Source organism: Mya arenaria, chromosome 13 (assembly GCF_026914265.1).
Source record: "Mya arenaria isolate MELC-2E11 chromosome 13, ASM2691426v1".
Classification (NCBI taxonomy): Eukaryota; Metazoa; Mollusca; class Bivalvia; order Myida; family Myidae; genus Mya; species Mya arenaria.
Genome location: NC_069134.1, coordinates 19,375,638 through 19,403,365, shown reverse-complemented (window position 1 = coordinate 19,403,365; position 27,728 = coordinate 19,375,638). Strand labels below are relative to the sequence as shown.

Sequence of the window (27,728 nt, the reverse complement as noted above, 5' to 3'; positions counted from 1 at the left end):
TCATAAATAAAACACAATCTATAAGTATATAACTAGGCCTGTGACCTTAAATCAATGCTTTAAAGATGAATTAATTGCCATTAGTTTCTCGGAGATATGAACTTTATTAAAGAAAAACATAAACCAACACACATACAGTCGTGAGCAGAATAGACAAGTTAGTCTTAGGCCTTTGAAAAAACATGAAACCAAAACCAATGCTTACACAATGGACTAATTTGTCTTTTGTTGGAGAATCAAGGTAGAATATAAAATGCTGTTGTACAATACATGAGCCTAGGCCATGTCAAAATGCTTCTATGTATAGTATCATATAGCTGGTGTGTTTTAACCCTTCCGAACCAAAAATAACAGCATTCAACAATCCAAATAAAGTTTCCGACCAGATACCTGTCCGTCCGAGGGCCTCAGGTTCGAGTGGGACAAACAGCCGTGCTGAGGCTGGGCTCCCCAGGTTGGACCCGTGAACGTGAACGTGACGGCTATGGACGCGGCTAAAGTGCTTTTTCTGGTTTTGAAATTTGAATTGGAGACTCAACATTAAATTTGGTGTGCCTTGATAGGAACACTGCTTGATTTTGTTATAGCTTGTTTCACTTCTATATCTTTTATTTCTATCCAAGATATACCATTCAAATAAACAACAATGAAATCATGATTTTTTGTTTTTATAGTCCAAATCATCAAAATAAATACATCATAAGTCTGTACATTATATATGTTATGTGAATTGAACGTGTTAATGATATTCTAATTAACAATTCAAAGCTGCATAAAAATGCATTATGTGCTTATAGTTAGCAACACAGTATTCCTGTACTTGCAGAGAATCACTTTACGAAGGTCAATAGTTAATTTACTTGATAAACTGTAACAAGATTCATTCAAAATAATCATTGCATAAAGATAGATTGTTCTGTTCTTAAAATGATCTCAAAAGAAATGTTTCTGTCAATTAAAGAGCACTTGTTTATTAAATTGGATCATAATTCAAGAGGTCATTGACATCTCAGCTTCAGTCACATCAAAATCATCGTCCATTTCATCAAGACTCTGTGTAGTTGGCTGACTCTGACTGGTTTTCTGTGACTTGGGTGTAGACTGGGATGAACCCGGTGTAGACTGGGATGAACCTTGACTTCCAACTCGCTTTGGGGTGGCATTGGACAGAACTGAAGATAAAATTGGTCAAATAGTTCAAAATAAGAAGCTGTAAAACAATTCTCTTAACATCTAAACCTACAGTTTTGCCCAGATGCTTTAAAGATAAATTAAAAATTTACTTAACAGAAATAAGTCAGCATTTTACCATATTAGTCCATTTCTAAACTTTCAATTTGTAACATGTTAAATGCCACACAGTGATTTTTTTCAATGAAATTTTCGGTAACCATTCCATTTCTAATACCACTAGTGGGTCTAAAATCTAGAAGAAAATTGTTATATAAAACAACAGTAGTAAAAAATGGTTTTGAAAAAAAGGAAAGCAAATAAAACCTTTTGAAAACAAGAGTACCAACTGTTGCAAAATATGCCCGTCCTATATTTGGGACACCAAGTCATGTAAAAATAGGCTGTACATAATAGCCAACTTTGGAGAGCAGACACTGTTAATATCTTTTTTGCCAATTCAATGTCAATATAACTCTTTAATAACCATGACAATGCAGGGTTCGACACTAACTGTAGTCCAGTAGTCCGAGACAACCAGTTTTTTGGTCGAACTACAAGAAATGTTAAGTCATTAGTCCGTCAGACTACTAGGAAAAATAAATATCACATCAGTTAATTGAGCATAAAATTACCCTTAAACTTCCGTAAAACATGATGTTAAATAAGTGAATATCAGCGGTAAATGCTCATTCTAAAGTAAGCCGAAAATGGCCGAGCAGTTTTTGGACAACGTGGACTGTTAACCAAATTGTTGATAAATTAAGCATATTGCCAGTATCGGTCTAATGCAGTGTAGTTGCAGACAACGGCAGACTTGTTATGCATTGACACTAGGGCCAATAACAATTATGATCTAACTTCCATAGTAGAAAAATAGTTAATAACACTAAGTCTTTGAGAATTCATTTCATTATGTTTTTTAAGCATTATGGTATGTCGATTAACAAAGAATACTGAATAATAGGATGCCAATTATCAAATATTGCTAATAAATAGGATGTCATTTGTGCTGTAACTTAGCAATGACTTCGGTAGAGATGTAAACAGATTTTTTGCCTGACTACCCGGATTTCAGATCCAGTAGTCCAAGGGACTACCTTGTGAAAAATATTAGTGTCTAACCCTGCAATGTGAATGTAATTGAACCTGACCTAAATATTCTGCCCACAAACATATTATCTAAATCATATATGATGATTGGACAAAGGCTTCTAAAGATACTGATTGGACAAGACTGATTTAAGGTAATTTTTATGATTCAAGGGTGATAACTCTCAAGCGATATGGCTGGTTATCAAACTTCTCCGAGATATTATGCCAATACACATTGATTGGACAAATGCTCTTAATGTTAGTGAGTGGACAACATACTGGATGCAGCCCACCTGCTTGTACCCGCAGGTAAAACTTAAAATTAACAAGATTTATAGAAGGACAAATGGGGAAAAGCAGGAGTATTGGAAGGCCTGAAAAACAGAAATTTCAACAGACATCCATGAAGATCCTTTAACCTTGGTTTCGCAAACATGAGCATTTAATTGCGTGAATAACATAGAATGCAGTGTGAAACAATACTGTAAATTAAACTTTACCTTTAACATTCCCATTAATTTGTCTCTGGCTCTCTTCAAAGTACTGGTTTGGATGGCTGAAGGCCTGGTCCTGCTGTTCCAGAGGTAGCTTGTGGGTTGCCTCAAAGTAACGTGTGCAGGCAACATTATAACGACCTGCCTTTACTTCGGACATTATCTGAAACAACGGACAGGTATTCTTTGCTTTGTCTGATGTACATTGTGTATGAGCGAACACATATTAAAATGTCTTATCTGAACGCAGTCTTGATCTAAAACCCAAAATCAAGCTATCCTTGTGTACGTTACATAACCAAGTGTTTACAAGGATAATTTTATCCATCAATCAAAGTCTGGTGTATTTGTTTGAAAAGTTACTCTATTTAAAACTCAAAACTAAACACATTTTAATTCGCAAAATTTCCAGGATTCTATACTTCAGACATACATGTACACAATTAACAAGGATTATTAACTAGTATATTGAAACCTTTTCCAGGTACAGTTCTCCTATTGCCATGGACTTTATCTTCTGTTTTAGCAGGTCCATGTCCGTGTGTTTGAATGGGCACCCTGAAAGAAAACAAAACAGGCCAATTCAAATCTTAAAATTTTAACTAAAAAACATTTATCAAGTCTAGTCAAGGCAATTCATCAAAATTATATATATTAGTTAAGACAGTGATCTTAATCTAAATATTCTTTCAAGATAATAAAATAATGTTGATTTTTTTTCTTCAGTTTTTTCTAGAAACCCAGTCAAGCAGTTAGAGAATTGTAAGCAATGTTAACATTTAAGAAAATCACTATATTAAATCCTATATATTCTTGTTCAGCACTACTTCATTATAATGTATACACCAAAACTGACCATGGGAGTCACCAGGACCGGGAGCGTTGGACATGATGACCTTCATACAGGAGTATGGCGTGTAGTCTGCCCTCTTTCCCTCCTTGCCGTAGTTGTGGCGTATGTTGTATGTGTACTGCTTGTCAAACTGAAAGTAGATGATAAGGAACAATTGAATGTACATAATTTGACATGAAATATGCATTATTTGCCAATATTTCATGTTTGTTTTTTTCCATTAAATGTTTCTATATACACGTCTCATATACCACAGTAACATTTAATGAGCTATGCAGTAAAGTACTGAAACGGATAATGGAAAAATCAAAAGTGCCAACAAAAAATCCGGATTAAAATGATAACCTTATCGCCATCAATGAGTTTACAGAACTCTGCTCTCCAGAACTTCATGGCTTCTTCCAGCGAGAGCCCAATACCCTTGAGGAAAAGGCCGTACTGTTGCCTGCCCCCATGCCGCAGGTGGTGGTTCTGTCGCATCGATGTGTGCAGGTGCTGCATGCAAAGCGGAAACGACTTCTTGGAGAGCTGAAACATAAGTATGCATATACTTGAGAATAACACAAACAGCATCTATTCATTGTATGATTTGAAATAAGTTCAGGTGTGTGTTACTATTGTAGAGGCAAATATTGAACTGATGTAAGCAAGGGGCTTTTACTTCAGTTTTAAACTTATAGTCAGGTAAGGGCTATTCCATTTAAACATAAAACTCCCGGGGGAAGGCACTTTTAACTTATACCACCACCTACAAAAGCGAATATACCCTTTTGGGCTTCAAATTAGGGAAAAAATGACACCCACACATACACTGTTTAAATAAATGATTTCTCCCCATGGGTCATATGTTTTACTGGAATAGCCCTAACTTTTAAAAGGCATTTTACTTGTTATTACAACTGTGTGTGAGTACCCCAAACACTGGCATTTAAATATGTTTACTAATCCAATCATCAAGGAATCTAAATGAAGAGCTAAAATGCCAATTAGACTACATTTAGTAAGACTCAGACTATAGAAAGACTCACATGATACAAACTTCAAACAACAATGAATAACTATTATTTCCATGCAATACTGAATCATGTAAATAAAACAGGAGCAATACATATTGCCTGGCAAAGAGGAACACCATGCCACAAGCCGTACCATATCAATCATGTCAGCCGTGACCTGACCAACTGAGGTTTTCTTGACATTGTAATCTGAGCCCAGGTATCGCTTGCTGAGCCCACACAACATGGGTAGTAGGCGCCCATCCTCCTCCAGGTGGGGCAAAGCCCGCGCAGTTTTCTAAAAGAGTAAAAGGTGGTAGAGTCAGTTATCTGCTTCATGTATTGATTGCAAAACATTATGACTATTCTGTAATAAAGCAAATACTTCACACTTGTATTTCATAATGATTGAAGCACTTTGTTCCCTTATGACATATATCATAAATTATGATGACATAAATGACATGGGCAATTTTTTGAAGTAAGATAACAGTACTAACATAAATGCATTTCAACTTTCATTTTAACAATATTAAGGCATAAAAAGAACATTTAATTTAATTGCTCTAAAAATCATGCAGTGTTCAGCTTTTCATAAACATTAAGTAGTAAACTCACCGCTAGAGCCTGTGAGAGGTGTGTCCGGTACACGCCCACCAGAAGTGAGATCATGTCCTCGTACGGAACATACACCTGACCCTTGTGTACATACACTTTCCTCTTCTGAACCAGGTCTAGCGCCTCTGTGAAGTGAACCTGTGAAGAATGTCGTTTATTGTATTTAAAGATATAGACTTAAGTTCTAAGATGGATATATAATATGGAGAAAATATTTTGGACATGTTGATTATGAAAGAAAATAGAATGATGAAATTTTAAGATCACTTATGAACGTAATGTTGCTTCTTTCCTACCAAATTAAGACACAAATACAAATACGAGCAAATGTACTAAGGTTATATTTATTACTTGTTTTTTTTTTTCAATATTTCTGCTTGGAAGCCACAGATTGGGCAGAATGGTGAGACACTGTGGTCAAAGGCCTAGAAGATACACTCATATTGTAATCATAATACTGTCCATTTCCTGCATTATTTATTTGCATGACAAAATGTTTCAAATAAGCCATATTAGATTCTTATAGCAGTTTGAACTATTACCTTGAAATATTCGACAGTCTCAACAACACTGGCCGCGATGCCTGAGGACGATGCTAGCTGTTCACGAAACGAGTTCTTCTCCTCATCTGATATCTGTCAAAGCAGATTAATATACACATAAGAGTTCAATGCTAAACAAGTTTTACATAACACAAAATATATATAACCTTTTCAATACAAGACATGTTTTTAGTTGCAAGCAGACTATATGTACAGTGTAGTGAATGACGTTATGACCTAGCTGAAAGGTGTGCGAACATCATTTCAGACATGATCTAGTCACAGAGTGCTTTGAGGCATAGTTTCTAAATCCTTGTATGATGCTTCAACTAGAAATGTATTTATCCTGGTTATTATTTCATAATCTTTAGAATGGCAGCAATGAGCATGAATTACCACTTTGTGGGATTACAACATAGACCTACCAAGTCCTCAACACTATATGCAACATTATATTAGTTATATATATAAATAGAAGTCATGTGAAAGGCTTACAGATTCATAATGAAGATCATTCTGTTTTAAGAATTCTCTCTTGTCCTCGTCAGAGGTGGTCTTAAATCTAAATCGGAACAAGTCCAACTCTTGTTGAATAAACCATCTTCGAAGCTCTTCCCTGAAATTAAGAATTATGATGGTCAAACCTCGATAATCAAGATTTTTTTTACTTTACCATTGTATAAAGATCCTTTTAATTTAGATAAATATTATAAATTTTACAAATGTTGAAACAAGAAATTAATTCATGATACTAATCACTCTTGTTGGCATATTATGCGAAAGTGTGGTCTTGTGTTATGGGGGCAAACCAGCGTACACGGAGGAAACCCATTAGTCCAATTTGGAGACCCAGGGCTTTTTCTGCCAAATTTGGGAAAAAGACCCTAGACATTTTGGCAAATTTTGCGTCGTGAAAATGCCGAAATTGGGAAATTTTACAATTAAAAGAAAAAGCTGTCTAGTCTCCTGCGAATTAGGAAATGATTTTATATTAGTTTATTTCCCAAAAATGGCTGAAATATCAATCCTTTGGTGTAAATATCTATTGCAATAAATCGATCATGCCAGACACTATTTCATACAGACATCTGAATGTGATGAAAATCAATGATTTCCCAGTTAAATTATCAAAAAAACTTTACATCACATAATTTATTAGGATGTTAAAAATAAACCAGTACATGTAAAAAGACTTTCTAAACAAGAGGGCCAAATGGCCCTGAATCGCTCACCTGTCATATATTGCACATTGGTTTGATAAGAAATCTGGATGGTTCAAAGTAGTTAAGGTTTTTTAGAAGTCTGGGTCATTTTTTACCCCAATGCCAAAGTTTGGACAATAAAGGTAGAGGTCCACTTAATGATGTATTATGCCAAATAGCTCTAGTCCTTGTGAATTCGGAGAGAATTTTTTTTTATGCTTCCATTATATACAAATATTGAAAACCTAAGCCTATGAACACAGGGCGTGGCCAATTTTGACCCCAGGGCTAAAGTTTGAACAATCTTAATAGTGGTCCAATAAAAATAATAAGTCCTTCGCCTTTTGGATTCGGAGAAGAAGATTTTTTAAGTTTTCATCATATACATATATAAGGAAACCCATGACCGCCCGGGTGGGGCCATTTTTTGACCCCAGGGCCAAAGATTGAACAATATTGGTACAAGTCAACTAGATGACATATCATGCCAAATATCTAAGCTCTTGTCACTACTTGATTTTACGTGTGTATCTATATATGTATATTTGTTATTAATTGTTGTATGTGGCCCATATTGAAAATTGGTATGTGTACTAAATATGGTATCCAGTTTAAATTAAGACGTTACTTGTCTTTGTGAGTTCGGAGAAGATTTTTTAAGTTTTCACTATAACACATATAGAGAAAACCCATCAGCCCCGGGGTGTGGCCAATTTTGACCCCAGGGCCATAATTTGAACAAATTTTGTAGAGGTCTACTAGACGATGAATCATGCCAAATATCTAAGCTCTAAGTCACGTAAGTTCAGATGAGATGATTTTTGAAGTTTTTACTATAAACATATAGAGAAAACCCATGACCCCCCAAGGGGGCGGGGCCAATTTTGACCCCAAGGCCATAATTTGAACAATCTTTGTAGAGGTCCACTAGACGATGAATCATGCCAAATATCTAAGCTCTAGTCCAAGTAAGTTCAGAGGTGATTTTTGATTTTTTTTACTATAAACATATAGAGAAAACCCATGACCCCCCGGGGCGGGGCCAATTTTGACCCCAAGGCCATAATTTGAAAAATCTTTGTAAAGGTCCACTAGACGATGAATCATGCCAAATATCTAAGCTCTAGTCCAAGAAAGTTAAGAGGAGAAGATTTTTAAAGTTTTAACTATAAACATATCAAGTATACCCATGACCCCCCGGGGCGGGGCCAATTTTGACCCCAAGGCCATAATTTGAACAGTATTTGTAGAGGTCCACTAGACGATGAATCATGCCAAATATCTAAGCTCTAGTCCAAGTAAGTTCAAAGGAGAAGATTATTGAAGTTTTCACTATAAACATATAGAGAAAACCCATGACACCCCGGGGCGGGGCCAATTTGACCCCAAGGCCATAATTTGAACAATTTTTGTCAAGGTCCACTAGACGATGAATCATGCCAAATATCTAAGCTCTAGTCCAAGTAAGTTCAGAGGAGAAGATTTTTGAAGTTTTAACTATGAACATAAAGAGAATACCCATGACCCCCCCCCCCCCCGGGCGGGGCCAATTTTGACCCCAGGGCCATAATTTGAACAAACTTTGTAGAGGTCCACTAGACGATGAATCATGCCAAATATCTAAGCTCTAGCCAAGTAAGTTCAGAGGAGATTTTTGAAGTTTTCACTATAAACATATAGAGAAAACCCATGACCCCCCGGGGCGGGGCCAATTTTGACCCCAAGGCCATAATTTGAACAATTTTTGTAAAGGTCCACTAGACGATGAATCATGCCAAATATCTAAGCTCTAGTCCAAGTAAGTTCAAAGGAGAAGATTTTTGAAGTTTTCACTATAAACATATAGAGAAAACCCATGACCCCCCTGGGGCGGGGCCAATTTTGACCCAAAGGCCATAATATGAACAATCTTGGTCGAGGACCATTTGGTGATCCTACCTACCATATATCAACGGCCTAAGCCTTGTGGTTTGGGAGAAGAAGATTTTTAAAGTTTTTCCTTTTGGTTGCCATGGCAACCAGAGTTCTGCATGGAATTGAATTCTTTGAACAACTTTGATAGAAGACCACCCAAGGAACATCCCTATGAAGTTTTATTAATATTGGCCCAGCTTTTAAGGAGGAGATGTCTTTTAAGTAAATTGTTGACGCACGACGGACGCCGGACAAAAGGCGATCACAAAAGCTCACCTTGTCACAATGTGACAGGTGAGCTAAAAAAAATAAAAAAAATATCTTTTTATTTTTGATTGGGATTTTTTCCTGAAGAAAAGAATTGGAAAAAATATCTTATATTTTGCTTTGGGAATGGGTCCAATAGTTGGACCCGTGGGTACTATAGAAAAAGCCCTGAGACCACAAACTAAACAAAAATGCGCCCAGGCCAGGAGTTAGTACACAATTGCTTCTTATAATTCCTTTCCATCTGATATAAACTTCAAATAATGTTTAAATGAAATAGCATAGGCTTAAAGGGACTATACACCAGATTTGCACCCAAAAAATTTTCTGTAAGGAATCTCAGGACAACTATTTCATCAAACGTTGTATAGCCCTTTTAAAGGCTACTGGTAATCAAAAGTAGGCATTACTCATGAAACAGTACTCACGATCGACAGTATGCCAGACGTAAAATGAAATGAGAGATATGATCCAACTGGGCCAAGTTGTCTCCATCCTCTTTTTGTGACTTATGACTCTGAAAATAGAATACAATCACTAAATTCTATAAATAAAATTTAGTTACATAATATTGATTTTACTTCATAACAATTGCAAAACAAGTTATTGCAATATTATATCAATCACCCCGATTCTCATTGGCACAATGTTTTTTGAGAGTAAGATGTGTAGGGGAAACATGAAGTACCTGAATAACAAGAGTGTCACAGAGACTATTTAGGTTAAGGATAGCAAAGTTTTGGAAAAACATGCATGGATCGCTGTAAAATTAAATTACATGCAAAACCTTATTAATAACCAGTCAAAAAAAAGCAAAATATTATTCTTCTAATAGTTCAGCTAAAAACTATTATTTATTTTGGTTATGAAATAAAATGCACTTGGGTTGGAAAATGTACCCAGTGTTTTACCTGGACAATAAAATAACACTACCTTAGTGAGACTTGCAAATCTAGTTGTTCTTAGTTGTTGCCACATAAACTTGTCATAATCTTCATGTGTCTTCAAATGTTTCTCGCCTGCAGTTTCTACAGCCTTTAAAACTGAAAACAAAGATAATATACTTTTTTATATAAATTCCAGAGATGTAATGAGTAATTAAGGCCGGTAGCACCATTGATAGGCCTCCTGACTTACAAGCAGGATCACCGAAGTCTGTGGATTTCCTACTAATTACTTTTCTAAGACAAGTTTTCAGAACATTTCAGTAACTTAAGTTCCATGAAAGGCTGATCAGCTAATGTCCATCAGGATGCTAATAGTTGACAGTCTGGAGGCAGAGAATAAAAGCAGCATTATGCAAACAGATGTCATGTTATTGAATCAATAGCGTAACTGGACAGGTATATTTGCTAAACTTTAGAAATTAACCAGGGCTTTCCCCATTCTTCAGCACAGGCTGAATATTGGCTACTTTCCAATTCAAAAAAGTAAACTTCTCTCCAATTTTTAGATTGGTTTACTTTAAGCTTAAAAAGATTTCTTATTTTATTCTAAATCATGGAATCGCTGTTTGAGCTGATGTTGTAGTTGTGTTCTTTAATTAAATTTTCCATTAGTTTAAAAACTGGAAAAACTTAAATGCAGAGAAATTCAACATTCAACATTTGTACAAAGAGAGGGTTTGGCAAATGAAAGTGATTACCCCGGCTATCCCCAGACCGGGGGGGGGGGGGGGGGGGGGGGGGGGGGGGGGGGATTAACATAACTGGGTTTTCCCATGCCGGTACAAATAAGAGGTGAATTTCGAGCTATTGAAATTCATGTAACAGTCCAATGACTCTATTGTTTCCAAAGTAACGTGTGTATATTACAACGCTTTAATTTTGTTTGTACCGGAGGATTAGGGTGGGAAAACCAGAATATCTGTAATTCCGGGCTTAAACTATTGACTGGTGCATTACACACATCCTTTTCATAGTGAAAGTATGCCTTACTTATTATGAATTCCCCAAATCATGAAATACATGACCAAGCAACAAACACGAGATATTTAACCCATGACCTTAATTATGACCTTGGCATTTAACCCTCGTACATGATGATGAGTGATGTCATGGTAAACATTGTGCCAAATAACTTAATAAAAATCCCTCAATTCTTACACTGTATAAGTTACAGCTCAGATCAAATTTTAACCAATTACGTATCTGAAAGTGTGATCTTGATCTTACACAAACTACAAATAATGGCTCTTGCAGGCAACACCTTGTCTCTTCATGGTAAACATTAATTAGTGCTAAAACATTTCAAAATCTTTTGCATGACTATGTAACAGCCTGGAAAATCCAATTTTAGACAAATTAACCTAGTATTGCATTGTCTAGACATGGTGAACAATTGTGCCAAGTTATTTTTAAATCCCCCAATGCATGCAGTTAGTCTGAACACGCATAAAAAACAATGATATATTGAAGTTTGACCTTGACCTTTGACATGGATTTTGTAACGCACAACTAATTCATGGAAAAAAAATGTGCCAAGTTGTTTAATCCCTCTATACATGGCAATGTTACAGCTCAAACAAAAAATTCAACACATTTTGCAAATGAACCTTAAGTGTGACCTTTGCTGTACAGACCTGGATCATGTACATGACACTATGTCTACAAAAATTGAGGTCATAAGACCATCATTGATAAAATGTATATACAGTAGTCCAAATAATTGTACATTGACAGATTTTTTTTTACCTATTTTTGATATGGCAAATCCTTCATTTAGTTAGGGATTGAAAAATCCTGTATAACACGTTATTATTTAAGACTAGTATACACAGCAGACGAAACAACCAGTGATTTATTAAGGATGTTATGTGGCAAAGATAGTTGTTTCCTATGCCAATTAATTTGGCATTAGTAACACTACATTGTTTGCAGAGTTAACATTTGTTTGTAGTGAATTTATCTGCTTTTAAGACATTTTTCGAGAGTTTGAAAGCATCTTCTGTAATAATTAGTTCGTAGTTAAAGTGAAATCATAGCCTTGCAGATACCCGCAAATCTTATGATATCCAGGTAAAAAGAAAGATGGCCATGGATCAGTGTTGGCGATTTTAGGCACTATGACGAAATGTCATGACTAGGTTCCCAAAAATTCTTGAATGCAAAATTAGCAATTGACTTATTAACAATTTAATGGATGAGGTATCACATTTTCAAATTTAAACGTATTTTCTTAAGCATACACGTTGGAGCAAAAACATGAACCTAAAATGCCTAGATATAGGCATGCAAGTTGACTGGAAATTGACAAACGAAATATCACATTCACTTTACTTTATGTGTCACCTTTTAATCTTTCAACAGCAAACTCTTCAAATTCGTATAAAGATATCGTGTCAGTGGGTGGTACTTTATATAGCTGTAGGCCAGCGCGGCATGTCTCTGTCAAACCGTTAACTCCAAGATTTCTTTGTCTTCTTTTGACATTTCGCTTGAAATCCATTTTCCCGCTATCTTTGTTTTGATTCTACCTACAACCGTCCTACACGATTTCCGCAATGTAGGAAACGGGAACCATTAAGCGGGAAAATAATTCAGCAAAAGAAATTTTAATGAAAAGAAAAAATCGTTGGGTTCATACATCACTCAGACGTATGATTCACTAAAAGAAGTAAAAGAAAGCGTCTGGAGAAGGATGATGAATAACTGTCAGATGATCAAAACAATAAACAAAAATAAATAGTCTTCTGTCACTTAAATAAACAATGTCAGTACATATTCCAAGCTCTGTTTTGGCTGCAGGATGGATCCCTTTTGTGGTTGTTATTGTGGTGAGTCAGAGTGGTATTGTTTGGTGTTTAGTTTTCGGTTGTCCAGTTGCAGTGAGCCCAGTGATATAAAACAGGGCTTTTTCTGCAAATTTAGGAAAACCTCCGTCTCCTTGGCCTAGCGATTAAGGCGTCGTACCGGTTCAACACAGGAAAGTTGTATCCTGCGTATCGGTATTTTACACCATGCACGTTAAAGAACCAAGAGGTCTCTTCGCAAAGAGCTAGGGTATCGCACCAGGCTCTCTTGTATCTCACTCTGTTTCTTCAAGTCTTCCAATGTCTGGATTTGACTGCGAATTGCTGTCACTTCTGTCATTTATGGCATTTGAAAACAATTTAAGTCGTGATGGTGTCACGGCGGGGTCAAGCTATAATGCAGCCAATGGGCGCAGGCAGACCTTGATAAACTCAAATAAAACAACACGGTTTGGGTGCATGTGAGATTGGTTTGTGGTCAATACACGCTGCTGGACCACATCATTTCTTACCGGTGCACCTGTTTCATCCACAGCATTAGACCACACTCTCATGTAACATTCACAGTGGCTCAAGTTTTGGAAATTAAATGTTATCATTGACAATGAACGTGTTTCGCCCATGCTTAAAGTCATTCATCATCTTTTATTCTTCAAAATAATCATTAATCATGGAATTCGAAACTGTGAAGAAACAAGCCATTTCAAGAGTAGTGTGAATATTGTAGATTGTTTGAACACTGAATGCGGCACAAAAAAATTAATGCACACAACATTGAGGTATTTACTTATCCTGAAATGATTTATAAATCTTCAACATTGCACAACAATTTTTAACTTCTTTTCATCTAATCCATCAGTATGCGAATAAATATGTTCACCATGCTGAGGAAAAATAGCACAGAAATGACTTCCATAACTCTTCAACTGTTTATTTATTTGTCACCCGATGGACCCACACATTCGCTGTTTTATTTATATGTGTATAAGTTGAATATTTAAACTGGAAAAGATAGTTTTGAAGTATAATTTGCCATTAAAATAACTTAGATATCTTTGTTAAGCAGAGCATACAAATATACTGTATACATGTAACATGTCATTTCACTTATGACTTACCTTTGTTTGTCTAATAACTATAAGTAGCAGTTGGAGGAATATCTGCATATATGTACTTGTATGCTAATAAATAATAGTTTTTCTTTTCTTAATTAAAAAATGAATTTACATTTTCCTGTACTTATCTGTGCATGTGCACTCCCTTGAAAAATCCAGCGGATGTAAAATATGATTTTGTAATAAAGTGATCACCTCTTGGTATTTAATGAAAATTATTTTTTACCTATTGGAAAGTGTTGGTACTTAAAGATATGTTTCATGCACATGATTGATAATAACAATGTGTTTGATATGTAACTTCTACAATTTGGCAAATCGTGATTGTCCAAGAACTACTCACCTACTGGTAACCTTAAAAATGAGATTATCTTCCTGAAACTAATGATGAATTATGAGGAAGAAAGACATAATAAGCAATTTATAAAACTAAGGCGAAGAAGAGTTGTACACTTGTCAAGGTTAAGCTATAATTATTGCTCTATGTTCCGTACTGCCATTGAAAACTTTTGGTTTTAGTTGCGCTGATGTATTTCAAACAGAAACATGCCTTGAATTACATGTTTGTACAACAGCTTCTATTTCTTACAGGCCATACTGGTGTTTTCCATTGTGTACATCCTATATTACACAAATCGTCGGGAACGTGAATGGTCGAGCGCCATCAGTGCCATTGTCTCCCTCAGCATCACGTTAATGACAATTGCTCTCATTCCTGTTGATGTGTTCCTTGTGTCATTCATGAAAAATGGAAATGGAACTTTCAAGGTGTGGCAGAATGTACAAATAAAGTATTTATGATTATTTTCATAATGATTTTCATTTCCATTTTTATGAAAGAGTTTGTGTCTTTTAAAATCAGTTTAAAGTCTGTGTTCCAAGTCTTTACATATTTGATTAATGGTAAAGATACAGAGGTAAAATTATTGAAAGCTATGAGTTTTAACTTCCAGGTTGTTTCAATTTTATGTTCATGTAAATGTTAATTTTAAGTTCTGATTTAAGTCATTACAAAATAATTATACTTGCAGGATTGGGCCCAGGACAATGACACCAGAATCTCCCTGGAAAATTCTGTGTTGTATGGGTACTACAGTAAGTAATTCAGTAAGAAGAAGCTTCCATTAAGTATAAGCTGGAATTTGCGAAAAGTTGAGAGGGTTTTGAGCTTTATCTTCGAAAATAACTTGAGGTATTGTCATAGCCTCGGTGTTGTTGTCGTCAATTTACACCTTTTTTAACCTTGGCCATTACTCAAAAACGATCAAGGTATTCATATAAAATTTGGTATGCATGTTGCCAGAGACAATATAACAAGGCCCATAACTCTGGATTTAATACTCTTGTCAAAGTTACGTCACTTGTTTGACAAAGGAGAAAAAAAGACGAGCATTTTTGTTTGATCTGCACTTCTGTTTCTGTATTTGTTTTAGTCTATGGCTTAGGAAATGAATTGACCTGCAGAGACAATGCTGTTATAGTAATGTACTTTAAGTTTATTTACTTTCATACAAAAGAAAATGTTCAATAAGTATCAATATGTCATGGTATTCTTGCAGCGATGTATGGGATGATCACATTCTGCATGTTCATCCTACTGCCCTTCATGTACTTCTTCTATGAGGAGAGAGAGGAGGAGGCCACATGCAAATCTGTAAGTTTAATCTTTGGTTTAATGGCAGGTACTTGTATGCTGGTCAGGAACTTGTATTTAGTTCAGGTACATGTTTGTAAGAAAAGCCATGTATGTGTAAGTCAGGTAGTTACTTTTATGTAAGCTATGTACATGTTTGTAATTAAAGTCCTTGTAAGTAAGGTGTTTGTATGTTAAAAAGGTCTTGTATGTAACCCAGGTACTTTTATATAAGCTAGGTACTTGTATATAAGCTAGATACTTGTATGTAAGCTAGATACTTGAAGGTAAGCTGGATACTTGTATATAAGCTAGATACTTGTATATAAGCTAGATACTTGTATGTAAGCTAGATACTGGTATGTAAGCTAAATACTTGTATGTAAGCTAGATACTTGTATGTAAGCTGGATACTTGAAGGTAAGCTGGATACTTAAATGTCAGCCAGGTTCTTGTGTGTAAGTCAGGTTCTTGTATGTAAGGTCAGTAGTTGTATATATATATATATGTAAGGTTTTTGTATGTCAGACAGGTACTTGTTTCTAATAAGGTTAAGTTATATAAGCTAGGTACTTGTATGTAAGCTGGGTACTTGTATATAAGCTAGATAATTGTATTTATGCTGGGTACTTGTATGTAAGCTAGATACTTGTATGAAAGACAAGTTCTTGTATGTAGTCAGATGGACACATAAAATGATAAATTTCTGACAAATTTGCAAAAAGATATGAAATTATTTTCTAATTAATTGGCCAAATAATATAGTGCTGATCCCTATTATTGTTTTTCAGAGATGTTGTGGAGCACTGAAATACTCCATTGTCTTTTTCATCCTCATGTTTGTCCTGCTGTTAGTTGGGTAAGTTTTTTTGTTTAGTATGATATATTCAAAATATTTAATCGGAATTTAAAAATACTGAAATGTCGACTCAAAACATGTTTGTTTCAGCTTAGAAGGCTGCCAAGTTTCAACATAATGTAAAAATGGTAAAATGTACAAAAAAATGGTATCATTAACCGTTATATATTTTCAGTGCACTGCTGCATACAAAGCAAGTGGACAATCCAGGCAATAAAACCCAATCAGATATTGACAGGCTCATGTCCCTCTTTGACATGGAAAGCAATTGTAAGTTAGTGCAAAAATTTAAACCCCTGTCTGCTTCAAGTTAAATGGATTGGTGATCTTACCACATCAAATTTGTTACAGCACTTTCATTTTTAAAAAATAGTGCACTCAAACTGTTTTCTTTTATTTTTATTCTCACATAAGCTTTCTTTAATATCAAAAACTCAAACTTTTCTAACATTTGGATTCAAGTGAGAACCATGTTCCTGTTACTTTCCTGTCATGGTTTTGTAAACACATGGGTTGAATTGAAATTAATAAGTTTGTTTTAAAAAACCCACATCCATTAGCTATGAAGTACAAAATTGCTGAATTTCACAATACGAGTATATTAAGATGTAGCTTGTATAAAAGGGTATTCCTATTATAGGGGTTGAGAGGAGTCTGTCCCTGGCATTAAGTGTGCTAAGCCTGATCGGAATGTTGGCTGTCATCTTTTATACGGTAACGCATTGTACATTCTTGTAATAACTGCCATATGATATTTTTAACTTGGTGCCCTTTTATTATTTCTGCAACAATGTTGTATACACAGTATCAAAAGTTTAAATATGTCCCTTTACTTCTTTAAGAATATTTTGGACTTTTCTTGTAATTCCTTATATTATTACTGTCTGATTCAGATTTTTATATCAAATTACTCACACATGGTCATTATATTTACCAGTTATTTTAAATGAATGACTTAAAGTTTAAAACTGCACTCTCACAGATATACCATTTTTACAATATTTTTATTTCTTGTCTTGGAAAGAGCTAATTTTTGCATAAATTGCTGCTAACCAATAATTTAAGATTGCTGACAAAAAATCAGATTGTAGATTTTCATATTTCCGTTCGCAAATTAATGTTTTTATGGCTTTAACCATTACTAACGGTTTAAGAAAAGTGCATAAAACATCATTTTTTGAACTTAAATATAAAAGTATACAATCTTATTTTTTGTCAGCAGTCTTATATAACTGGTTTCCATGGATTTTCACAAAATTGGCTCATTCCAAGACAAAAAATAAAAAAGTTCTCAAAACATTCAATCTGTGAGAGTGCAGCTTTAAAGCTGCAGAAATCATTTTGTTTTGTGTGATCAAATGATCTAGAAAAAAAAATCCATAAGAAGTTAAGGACTTATGAAAAATGTTAAAGAGGACAACTTATGAATGGCAATGTACCTTTCAAGATGGTCTAGTGGTATAGATGTCCCTCTCTTACTCAAGAGATGAGGGTTGGATCCCCACCAGGGGTACTTTCTCACGGCCTTTCGAAGTGGACACCAGAACTGGTTTCTACCCAGGAAACAGACTTGAGAGTATTTTCTATTAGCTATCAGCTTTTGTCCCAAACGAGCAAAATGGAATTAGTATAAACTAAGTACATTGTATGCCATAATCAATGTTGATCTTTCACATGTCTTTATTTCATGAACAGTCGTATGGGATGGCCTCTCTTCCCATTGGTCTGATCAAAGGCCATCGCAATGTAAGGAAAGAGAGACTGGGTGTGCAGGACAGAAGGGCCAACACACGAGACAGAATGCAGGCCATTAGGAATAAGGTGACTTGTCACTCAAATATTTGCAGTAAGAAGCATGTTAGCTTTCTCTTGATAGAAAGATAAAATGTAATCTGGCTAAAGCATTTGAAAAAACATAGGCTGCGTTGTTATCCTCTGCATCATTGACATACCTCGATAAAAAATTACTTGTGGAACAACTTGCTGTAGGGTCTTTTAACTTGCGAAACAGAGATTGAAGTGAATTCCCTTTTAATTCTTATCATTCTTACATTATTCCTTGTAAATCACAGTACCTCGGTGGCAAGCGTGTATCGCGTCGGGATGCTTCACGATTGGCAGAACTGGAGGAGTCTGAGGTCCTGATGGAGCGTCAGGACCGGCACCTGGAGGCTCGTGACACCTGTTGCCAGCGCTTGTTCCTTGTGCTTCGACCCTTCGCTGTAATGTTTGGCATTCTTCTCATACTTGTGGCTACAACGGTCTTCCTATCACTCCTCCTTACTAAGTGAGTTCAGACTATTCATTTTTAGTATAACAAAAGACAGTTCCTCATTTTTTAAGGAGTTTGTTTTACATGAAAAGAAGGGTCATTTCAAAGTCTCATAAATAAATGATTAGTCTTGATATTTTCCTTCCCTTAGTCTATTGTATAGATTTTTTTTTCAACTTGTATGAACTGCAAGAGGTTATTATGTCATTGTTATAATGTCATTATTGCACTCTGCTTGGATAGGGGCATCATTATTTAACCATATATAGTGGTTACGGTAAATAAAGTAGCAGAATTGACTCTTCTTTTTAAAAGACATATCTCACTTTTCTTAAATTTTCTTAGTAAAGATCATATGGTATAGAATACTTCACTGTATAAATACCGGAGGGATTGCTTGCAAATCTGTGAAATTGGCTTAATTCTTGCAAATTTTCAGCATCGACAAGACATTGGCTAATGGTCTAGGCCCCAAGAGTGGCTACGCCCTGAAGAAGCCCACACTGCCCAATGTTGTGGACATTGTTCTTGTGTTTTGTCAGCAGGTAGGTGTTCTTTCATTATGAATGATATTTTGGTTGAGCAGTAAAGTTTTTATTCCATGTAATAAAGTCAATTGTTTTTTATTGAATTGCTTTGAAACTTTTCAGAATACTCTTATTCATGTTGTCTTGAATAATTCTGAATATGGGTCACCTCTGGTAAAAAAAAATAGGTCACTTGGTCAAATCTTCAAAGTTCAACCATTTTATCCTATTTTTGACATTTGGTCAAAATATTTGAATCCAAGACAAAAATAATCTATAGTTCTGCTCTATACAGTACAATAAATGGTTGTAAAAGAAATGTTTGATTACTGTTATATATCCTATTGATAATACGCCATTGTCAAAATGAAAAATCTGACCATAATGCAGCATACGGCATTGCTTCTTGTATATACATTTTCGGGAAATGCTAAACCGTATGAAATTGGAAATATATAGATGTCATCTTTGCTATTATATTAAACGTTATGTTTTCTATGAATTTAAGTGTTTGCCATAATCCTTGCAAATATCTGTGCCAATTATCGCCAAATTTGAAATCATTGGTAAATAGATTGTGGTGTTGTTGTAATTTAAGGTGAACTTTTTGTATTCCCAGGTGTTCCCGCTGGACTACATTGTGTTTGGACTACTGGCCTTGTACCTAGTGTTCAGCTCCATGACAGGCATCAGGGATCTTGGCATCTGGTTCTTCTGTCTCAGGGTCAGTGTTTACACTCTGGGGCTGACTGTTACCCTAGTTAAGATAAGGGTACTGGGTATTCACTGCATATTTAACTGAATATTTCCCTAAAGTACATCTAAATGTCAAGACAACAATTGAATGGAAACATTGATTTTTTAATCTGACTTTATAAAAAGGGTAAGAGTGGTCTTGTTGTATAGGTCTCATCAATTCACCTAAGAGGTAGTTGGCTGGATCCCAACCAGGGGAACGTTCTCTTCACCTCTCAAGAAGGGAACCAGTACTTGTGTCTACACAGGAAATGGGCTCCAGAGTAATTTATATCAGCTTACATCTGTCTTCGCAATTGAGCGTAGATAAAAGAGAATTAACTGATCAGATTTTATCCAGATGTACAAGATGCGGCCCCGCAGGACCCCACCCCAAGGCATCCTGATGATGTGCTTCATTCTGATGCTCACCCTGCTGGGTATCAACATTCTCTTGTATGAACTCACACCCCAGTACACTTCCTTCGGCAACCAGCACTACTGGACAGTAAGTAGTTCATTTCTCTTACAAGCCACACTTTTGAGGAGGAAGTAGCTCATTTCTTTGCCAAGAAGCACTACTGGACAATAAGTATCTCATTTCCATGGCATCCAACACTATTTGACAGTAAACAGCCATTTCTTTGGCAACCAGCACTACTTGAAGGTTAATAGCTCATTTTGTTGGCAACCAGCGCTATGGGACAGAAAGTATCTTAATTCTACGGAAACCAGCACTGCATTATGGTAAGCAGATCATTCCTTTGACAACCAGCACTACTTGACAGTGTCTTATTTTTAGGCAACCAGTACCACTGACTATTATTTAGATAATTTCTTTGAAAACCAGCACAACTGAGCAGTAGACAACTTATTTTGCAACGAGCATTCCTGGATGGTATAAAGCTGATTATTTCTTTGGCAAGTAACACTACTGGATGGTAAATAGCTCATTTCTTTGGCAGTGAGCACTACTGGACAGTAACTTGAACAGTAAGAAGCTGATATCTTTGCCATTTACCATAACTTGACAGTAAATAGCTCATGATTTTCTCTAGGTGTTTTGGCAACCAGTACTTCTGAACAGTAGGGTTCTTATTGTTTTGGAAAAATGTTTATACATGTATGTTTTTTTCTGGAACAGTACTCCTGTCAAGCTTAAATTCTTACTTTCACAATTTTGTTTTCATGTTCATTAGCAAAATATCACTATTTATCCTATCACTTGCATACAAATCAATCCAATAACAACGTGCCGTTTAAACTTTGCTTTATTTTGCTAATAGATAACATGATGTTTATCTACAGTCACTTGGTCATGTGACCTTGAAAAGGATTTGTTTTCTATTTTGAAATGTCACAGACTTTTATCAATAGTCAGACAACAACCGATCTCAACAATCACTCGCCCAGTAGGGAAAATCAGTTTTCCGCCTTTTCTTTAAAGGAACTTGTCAATTCAAAGGTACTTCAATGTTTTTTTATAAACAAAGTAACATTTGATAAATAGAAAACTAGGTTTGTGCCGTGGATGGAGAAAATTTATCAGCCTTGGCCATGGAATTTATCATGTTCTCCTTTGGGTCACCCGATTAATTCCTCCGCCTTATCAGATAAACTTTACCCTAACCACGGCACTAACCTAATATTCTCTATTCCTTGTTTTCAGAGACATAAGCTAGTAATATAAACAATTTATTTCAGACTGCTGCTGGTACCAACACATCATCGCTGGTCAGATGCAGCTATGATAGTACAGACAACCGCATGAAAGGTCTGTTGCTACGTTAGTTTCGTTTGCAAGGATGGATTAGTTGGTAGGGTAGTTTATCCAGCTTCTTGCTTTATAGCAAAATGATATCTAAAAGTGTGTATGATTTTGATAATTTTTGCAATAATTAACAATTTAAAATAAAACAACTGCATAAATAGTTCCATTGTAGTGGTATTTTATATAGCTGTTCTGAATGTTATTCAGACGAGTGTGTGGCCACAAGGATGTCCATGTTACTGACTCGCATATTCTACAACATGTGGTTCTTCGGGGCTGCCTACTACTGGAGTACCTGGCTCTTCCTGTTGGTAAGTCCGGCCACACTAGTGTGCAAGCAGGAGTCTTGGTGAAGATTTATTTTGCAGGGACTCAGTACATACATATTTATCTCTTTTCCACAATAATTAAAACTATTCTCTTGTATAAAGAGAATGATGGGCACGATTTGTAAAGGTCATCACAGGTGCACTTTTATTCAATGGTATTTAGAAACAAAATCAGTAGTTTAAAATAATTTTGTACATTTGCAACTGTATAATGTTTTTTTCTTATGTTGTTAAAATGAATTGTTACATACTGCAACTATGAAACTATGAGTATTTTCAATACCTTGTTACAGTGTATCCTGATTGGTTTTCTTGTGGCCATCTGTCGGAAGTCTCGTTCTGCCATTGATGGCGAGGTAGATGCAGATGACATCGTTGACAGTGATGATGAAGAACTGTTATCTGGCTAAACATTACATGCCGGGGAGATAATGGCTTTTACACTATATCATGACAAGGGAAAGAACACTGCTCTATTATAAAGGCTTAATATATACTCATAGAGTGAATGATTACATTTTTGTTTTATCATTATAATGGTATTTGAACGTGAAAGACATAAAAGTTGTAAAAGATTATATGGACAGTTTGATGGTTTAAAGGGACTAGACACCAGATGATACAATTGCAAGAGAAAATGAAAATAGTCTAAAACAAGCATAAATTGATATCATTGTGTACCATTCATTGAATCTATTTATTGGTGTATCACATTGCTTATGACAGATGTATCACAGTTTTTGCGTATTTTTCTAATTTGAGATTTACTGGTTATGTCTATCACGTAAATCCCAGTAAATTAAAAAATAAAAGTCAAACACAACCAGTTTGTGAACAACATTGACTTACGTACAAGTGCAATAAAGCCTATTCATGCCAAGTGGCTCATGAAAGCAAACGATACTCTACAAAAAAAGTCATGCAAAACCAGAAATGATTAAATCATCTTTTGAAAAGTGCGGAATTTAAAATTTTGATCAATATTTTGCATATTGCATTTATAAAACATGTTTGTTTACATAATGTAAGTAATATAATTAGTTTCTTTATAGAATTTATTTGTATTTTGTAAACTTCTGATAGTGTGGATATATATGTTGGTCAACATATTCGTGAGTTTTGTCAATTCGCGAAATTCGCAAACATTTCCGTGTCATAAACTTAACCACTTATACAGTAGCGTCGGTATACTAACTTGAACTAATAACATGACTTTCACATGCTTAATATACACTATAAACTGGGAAACCATTATGCACTAATTTTAAACGGGTAAACTCAGCTAACCAAATTTTATTTTAATGCTGTAAAATGATGTATTTTTGTCATCATACTACCGTATTATATCATGTATAGGACGCTAGCATAGATAGGACGCAGGCAAAAAAATAGTTGAGAAAACGGGTAAAACCCCTTAATATATAAGATAGGACGCAGCGGAAAAATGTTAAAATCGGAGACGAAAAATTGAGGTTGGTAAAGTATTTATAACATATATTGAAGTAAAAAACAAACAAAAAATTGTATATTAGGCATATTTCGATAACTGTCTTGTGTATTTCGATAATTATCGTCGTATTTTGGTAATTTAGCGTACATAACAAAGATATATGTCTTGACATTTTGAGAACATTCACGCATATTATAAGACTTATACAAATGCCGTAATAGTCCCGACTGAGAGTCAACCGTTGCAACCGTTGCAATAGTCCCGACATGCCTTCTGAATGACAGTCAACCGTTGCAACCGTTGCAATCGCAACAAAACTGTATTGTCAAAACTGAGGATTGTTTTGATAAGGCTTGTCGCTGCGCGGATTAAAGCATGTATGCATAATTAATGCGTGTCGGTAATTAGTCTTGCCAGCGGAAGGCACGTCAGGTAAAGTGCGAACAAACAACCATTTTTCTAATGACAGACAGCGGGTGTTTTTCACACCTTCGCACATTTGAAAAGATTTGATATTGACAATAATGCTACTTTGCGTTATGCACATTCCTTCATTAATTTTTTAAAACAGTAACATACAACAAAATGTTTTGTAAAATATCGAAACATTAAAATCATGAACAACGATTAATTGATATTTACCTCCTTTCCCGATTTTCCGTTGCCGTTATAACTCAATCCAGTTAAAATGCTGACTCACATCGGGTTTTTGTGAGTAGCGTCCCTTTTATAAAAAAGTAAACACTCGTATTTTTTTTTCAATTTATTTCTCAATAAATCATTTTAAAGTAAACATTCAATATATTTCTGCGTGTGTTAACTTGCGTGATTTTACATATGTCAGTTGTTCTCTTCGGTGACGCAGTACAGATACTTACTATTACCGCGTTCTTCCCCGGTCCAATATTTTCGACCCGAAATGGACTTGGAAAAAACAGATGCAATTCTAATAGCATAGAAAGGACGCAGGCACTTTTTAAGACGAGAATTGGGGGTAAAAAAGTGCGTCCTATGCATGATATAATACGGTAGCTCAAATTGACAGTTCTAGGCTTGTTTGAAGGAAGTACTGTATTTGCTGATTTTGGGACCAGGTGTCTAGTCCCTTTAAAGTGAACAGGGTCTATCTGCTTCTTTATTAGACGTCACTTACAACCATTTCGCTCTTACCTCTCAAATTGAACATATTGTTGATTGTTTTGATTTTCATTCATTGATAGCTCACTTGATTTTACAACACGGTTAATAACTGTGTGGTCATTTTGCGCATTCATGTTGATGATGTACCTGTGCTAATTTGCAGAGTTTATAGAACAATGTTGGTTGGAATTTGAAGTCATGATTTAATTAATGTTACATGTATAATGTGTGAATTTACAGTTATATTATACAAACCTAGTTGTGAGATACGGGGCTGATTATTCTGAACTTTGTTAACATAAACATTGTTTACCTTCGAAACTTAACTACTATGGAAGTTTCGTGCACATCTGTGTAATATGCATTACTTTTTACAAATGTTGAGACAACTGTTTCATCTGTGCTTGTTTGTATTTTTAAATATATCTGCACATCAAGTAGGTCGCCTTGAAATATAACCAATGTTGCCATTAATAGTGTTGTATTTTTTGTTCTGAACAATCAGCTTGTTGTGTGTAATGCAAGGTTGGTCATTTTATCTTTTACATAGTTGTCAAGTAAAATGATTGTGCAATTATTGTATATTTTGTGATATGACTTTGCCTATGTTTTTGTACCTATGTTTAATATGAAATTTTGTGGTCTGAACCTAACAGTGATAGCTTTAAGCAAAAACAGATCAAAAGATGTTCTACTTTTAAGTTAAAGATTTAGTTAACAACCATAACATAGTTTTCTATAATTAAGTTGATAATTTTAATTCCTTGACATCTTATATGAGAAAAATTGTGACTTGGTATTAATGATAATGTAAAATATGACATGACGTGAAATATGACTTGTGAAATATGACTTGTAAAATATAACTTGTGAAATATGACATGTAAAGTATGACATGTGAAATATGACATGTAAAATATGACATGTGAAATATGACTTGTAAAATATGACTTGTAAAATATGACATGTAAAATATGACCTGTGAAATATGACTTGTGAAATATGACAATGTGACAATAACTCAGTTTAAGTACAATCTTGAAGAAAAAGACTCCCTCTTATTTTTGATTGCCAGAATACAGATTTAGATTGTGCTTCATGTTTTACTATGTTAATTTCTAATAAATTGTTTTTTGTTTTATTGGCTTGTTGTTATACTAAGATTAGAGGTGAATTGTAATGTATTTGATACATACATATAGGCCTCTGTCCCCAATTTCTAAAACAGTCCCTTTAATAAGGGTCAACATTGGTGCACTTATTTTGTATTTAGACATTTAATGAAAATTAGGTTTGACATAATCTCCATGAATTATTTTGTGTTTTGTAAAATCTAGTTATCATAATTATTATGTAAACTTCAGGGATGCCTGGTGTTCCCATATTATTTTGATATGATTTGAAAGGATTTCATGTGATGTAAAATAAAATGTAAAAGTTAATCCAAACAAAACAGAATCCATTAGATGTCATTATTGGGGTACTAACGGAGTTGGGCTGGTTAAAGTGTGTGGAGTCATTACTGATATTTACACAAACAGTTTATTATTTCTTTCCAGAATTGTTAGGCTAATACTTCATTTCATTTAAGAAAACCTTACAGTTGTTCTTTCTCACTCATTTTGTTAAAAGAACGACCCGACTTGAACCGGAAACATATGACGTCATAATAACGCTTGAGAAAATTAATGATTTCACAGTTGATACTCTAAACCACTGTTTAAATTAAAATTGACACAGTAATGACAACAATTATCATTTTGAAGTTGATGACAACTTTTACATTGAAACAAACAATAACAATATTATCAATTTTCCATTTATACGCGTTGATTCAAGATCCAAACATATTGGAAGATGTTGGAAAATATTGGCAATTGCCAAAATGTCGTTCATTTAAGGATTGGAAGTGGAGATGTAAATATTTTCACTTAAAATAAAGAACAAAAATACATACTACAATAACTTGAAAATGTGTGATTGGTCATTTTCTTTACATTATTATAGGAATTTGGGAGGCAATACCTTTTTAAAAATGTAATCAATAATCCAAATTTAACAGTATTGCCAATAAAGTAAAATAAAATGCCGTGCTTATTTCTCAGGGCTTCTAAAAACCGACAATTTGCCGGCCTGGACCGATTTTCACTTTTCCAGACCAAGTCAATAATATATGGTATTCAAATATGTCACACTCAAACTATTTAAAGAAATTGAGGAAGAATTTCAAGAAGAATCGGTCCTTTTCTTGGCCAATATAATTGTCATGATTTTTTTTAAGTCTAGGCATGATAGCAGATTTTCATATTTATGTTCAAAATTTATGGTCTATGCCGAAAAATTCACCTTTTTTAATGCATTTGTAATGCTTTTAGCCATAAAACATTAAATTAGAATGTAAATATGAAGTCTTTGTCAGCAGGCTTACATCACTGGTTTCCATACAAATATGCAAAAATTGGCTCATTCCAAGGTAAACAATAATAAAAAGTTGTCAAAACAGTCAACCTGTGAGAGTGCAGCTTTAAAACTGGTACTCCTATATTACATTTGGTTAAAGAAGAAAACCGAAAATCATCGGAAAAAAGGTCTAAAATCTGGAATTGATAAGAAACTGAACAGCAACATTATCCGACTCCCTTGGTTACCGTAAACTGTTGTTGTAACTAAGCTCATTTCATGTTTTGCAAGTGTATAATGACCTTAGAATATTTGATAAGCTTCTACCAGACAGATTTTCCATATAGAGATTTGTTTAAATAATTCAAATGACTTGTCTTGTTTTGTTCCTGTGCACCATATTTCTCCTTCGGGTTAAGCATACTCAGTTGTGACTTATTTATTCAGTAATCATTCAGAGGTTATTCTGTTCCATTAAAGGCTCCCTCTGGTGGTAGTGTCATCAGTTAGTATGGTTTTGGGATTATAAATAAACAATGATATCATTCTTTTCAAGCCTGCTTACAGTGAGCAAGACATAGTTGTCACAATGGCGA

At 34.8% G+C, this 27,728-nt stretch overlaps 2 protein-coding genes across 2 annotated transcripts; one reads left to right on the top strand and one right to left on the bottom strand.

Annotated features, from left to right (window-relative positions):
- Nucleotides 1–655: 655 nt before the first annotated feature.
- Nucleotides 656–12,644, bottom strand: LOC128214446 (DNA primase large subunit-like). Its single transcript, XM_052920921.1, has 12 exons — nt 12,441–12,644; nt 10,084–10,193; nt 9,579–9,667; nt 6,263–6,383; nt 5,768–5,860; nt 5,226–5,363; nt 4,762–4,905; nt 3,958–4,140; nt 3,616–3,742; nt 3,235–3,317; nt 2,766–2,922; nt 656–1,172 (listed from the first exon to the last, which is right to left on the bottom strand). The coding sequence occupies exons 1-12, from the start codon at nt 12,595–12,597 to the stop codon at nt 991–993; spliced, it is 1,584 nt and encodes a 527-aa protein (XP_052776881.1). The 5' UTR covers nt 12,598–12,644; the 3' UTR covers nt 656–990.
- A 123-nt stretch (nt 12,645–12,767) lies between these two features.
- On the top strand, nt 12,768–25,873 carry LOC128214589 (probable lysosomal cobalamin transporter). Its single transcript, XM_052921145.1, has 15 exons — nt 12,768–12,925; nt 14,608–14,784; nt 15,048–15,111; nt 15,576–15,670; nt 16,441–16,508; nt 16,684–16,778; nt 17,149–17,222; nt 18,204–18,329; nt 18,581–18,795; nt 19,220–19,325; nt 19,927–20,031; nt 20,404–20,550; nt 21,747–21,816; nt 22,021–22,124; nt 22,436–25,873. Exons 1-15 carry the CDS (start codon nt 12,860–12,862, stop codon nt 22,550–22,552), a joined length of 1,629 nt encoding a protein of 542 aa, XP_052777105.1. The 5' UTR covers nt 12,768–12,859; the 3' UTR covers nt 22,553–25,873.
- The last annotated feature ends 1,855 nt before the right edge of the window (nt 25,874–27,728 follow it).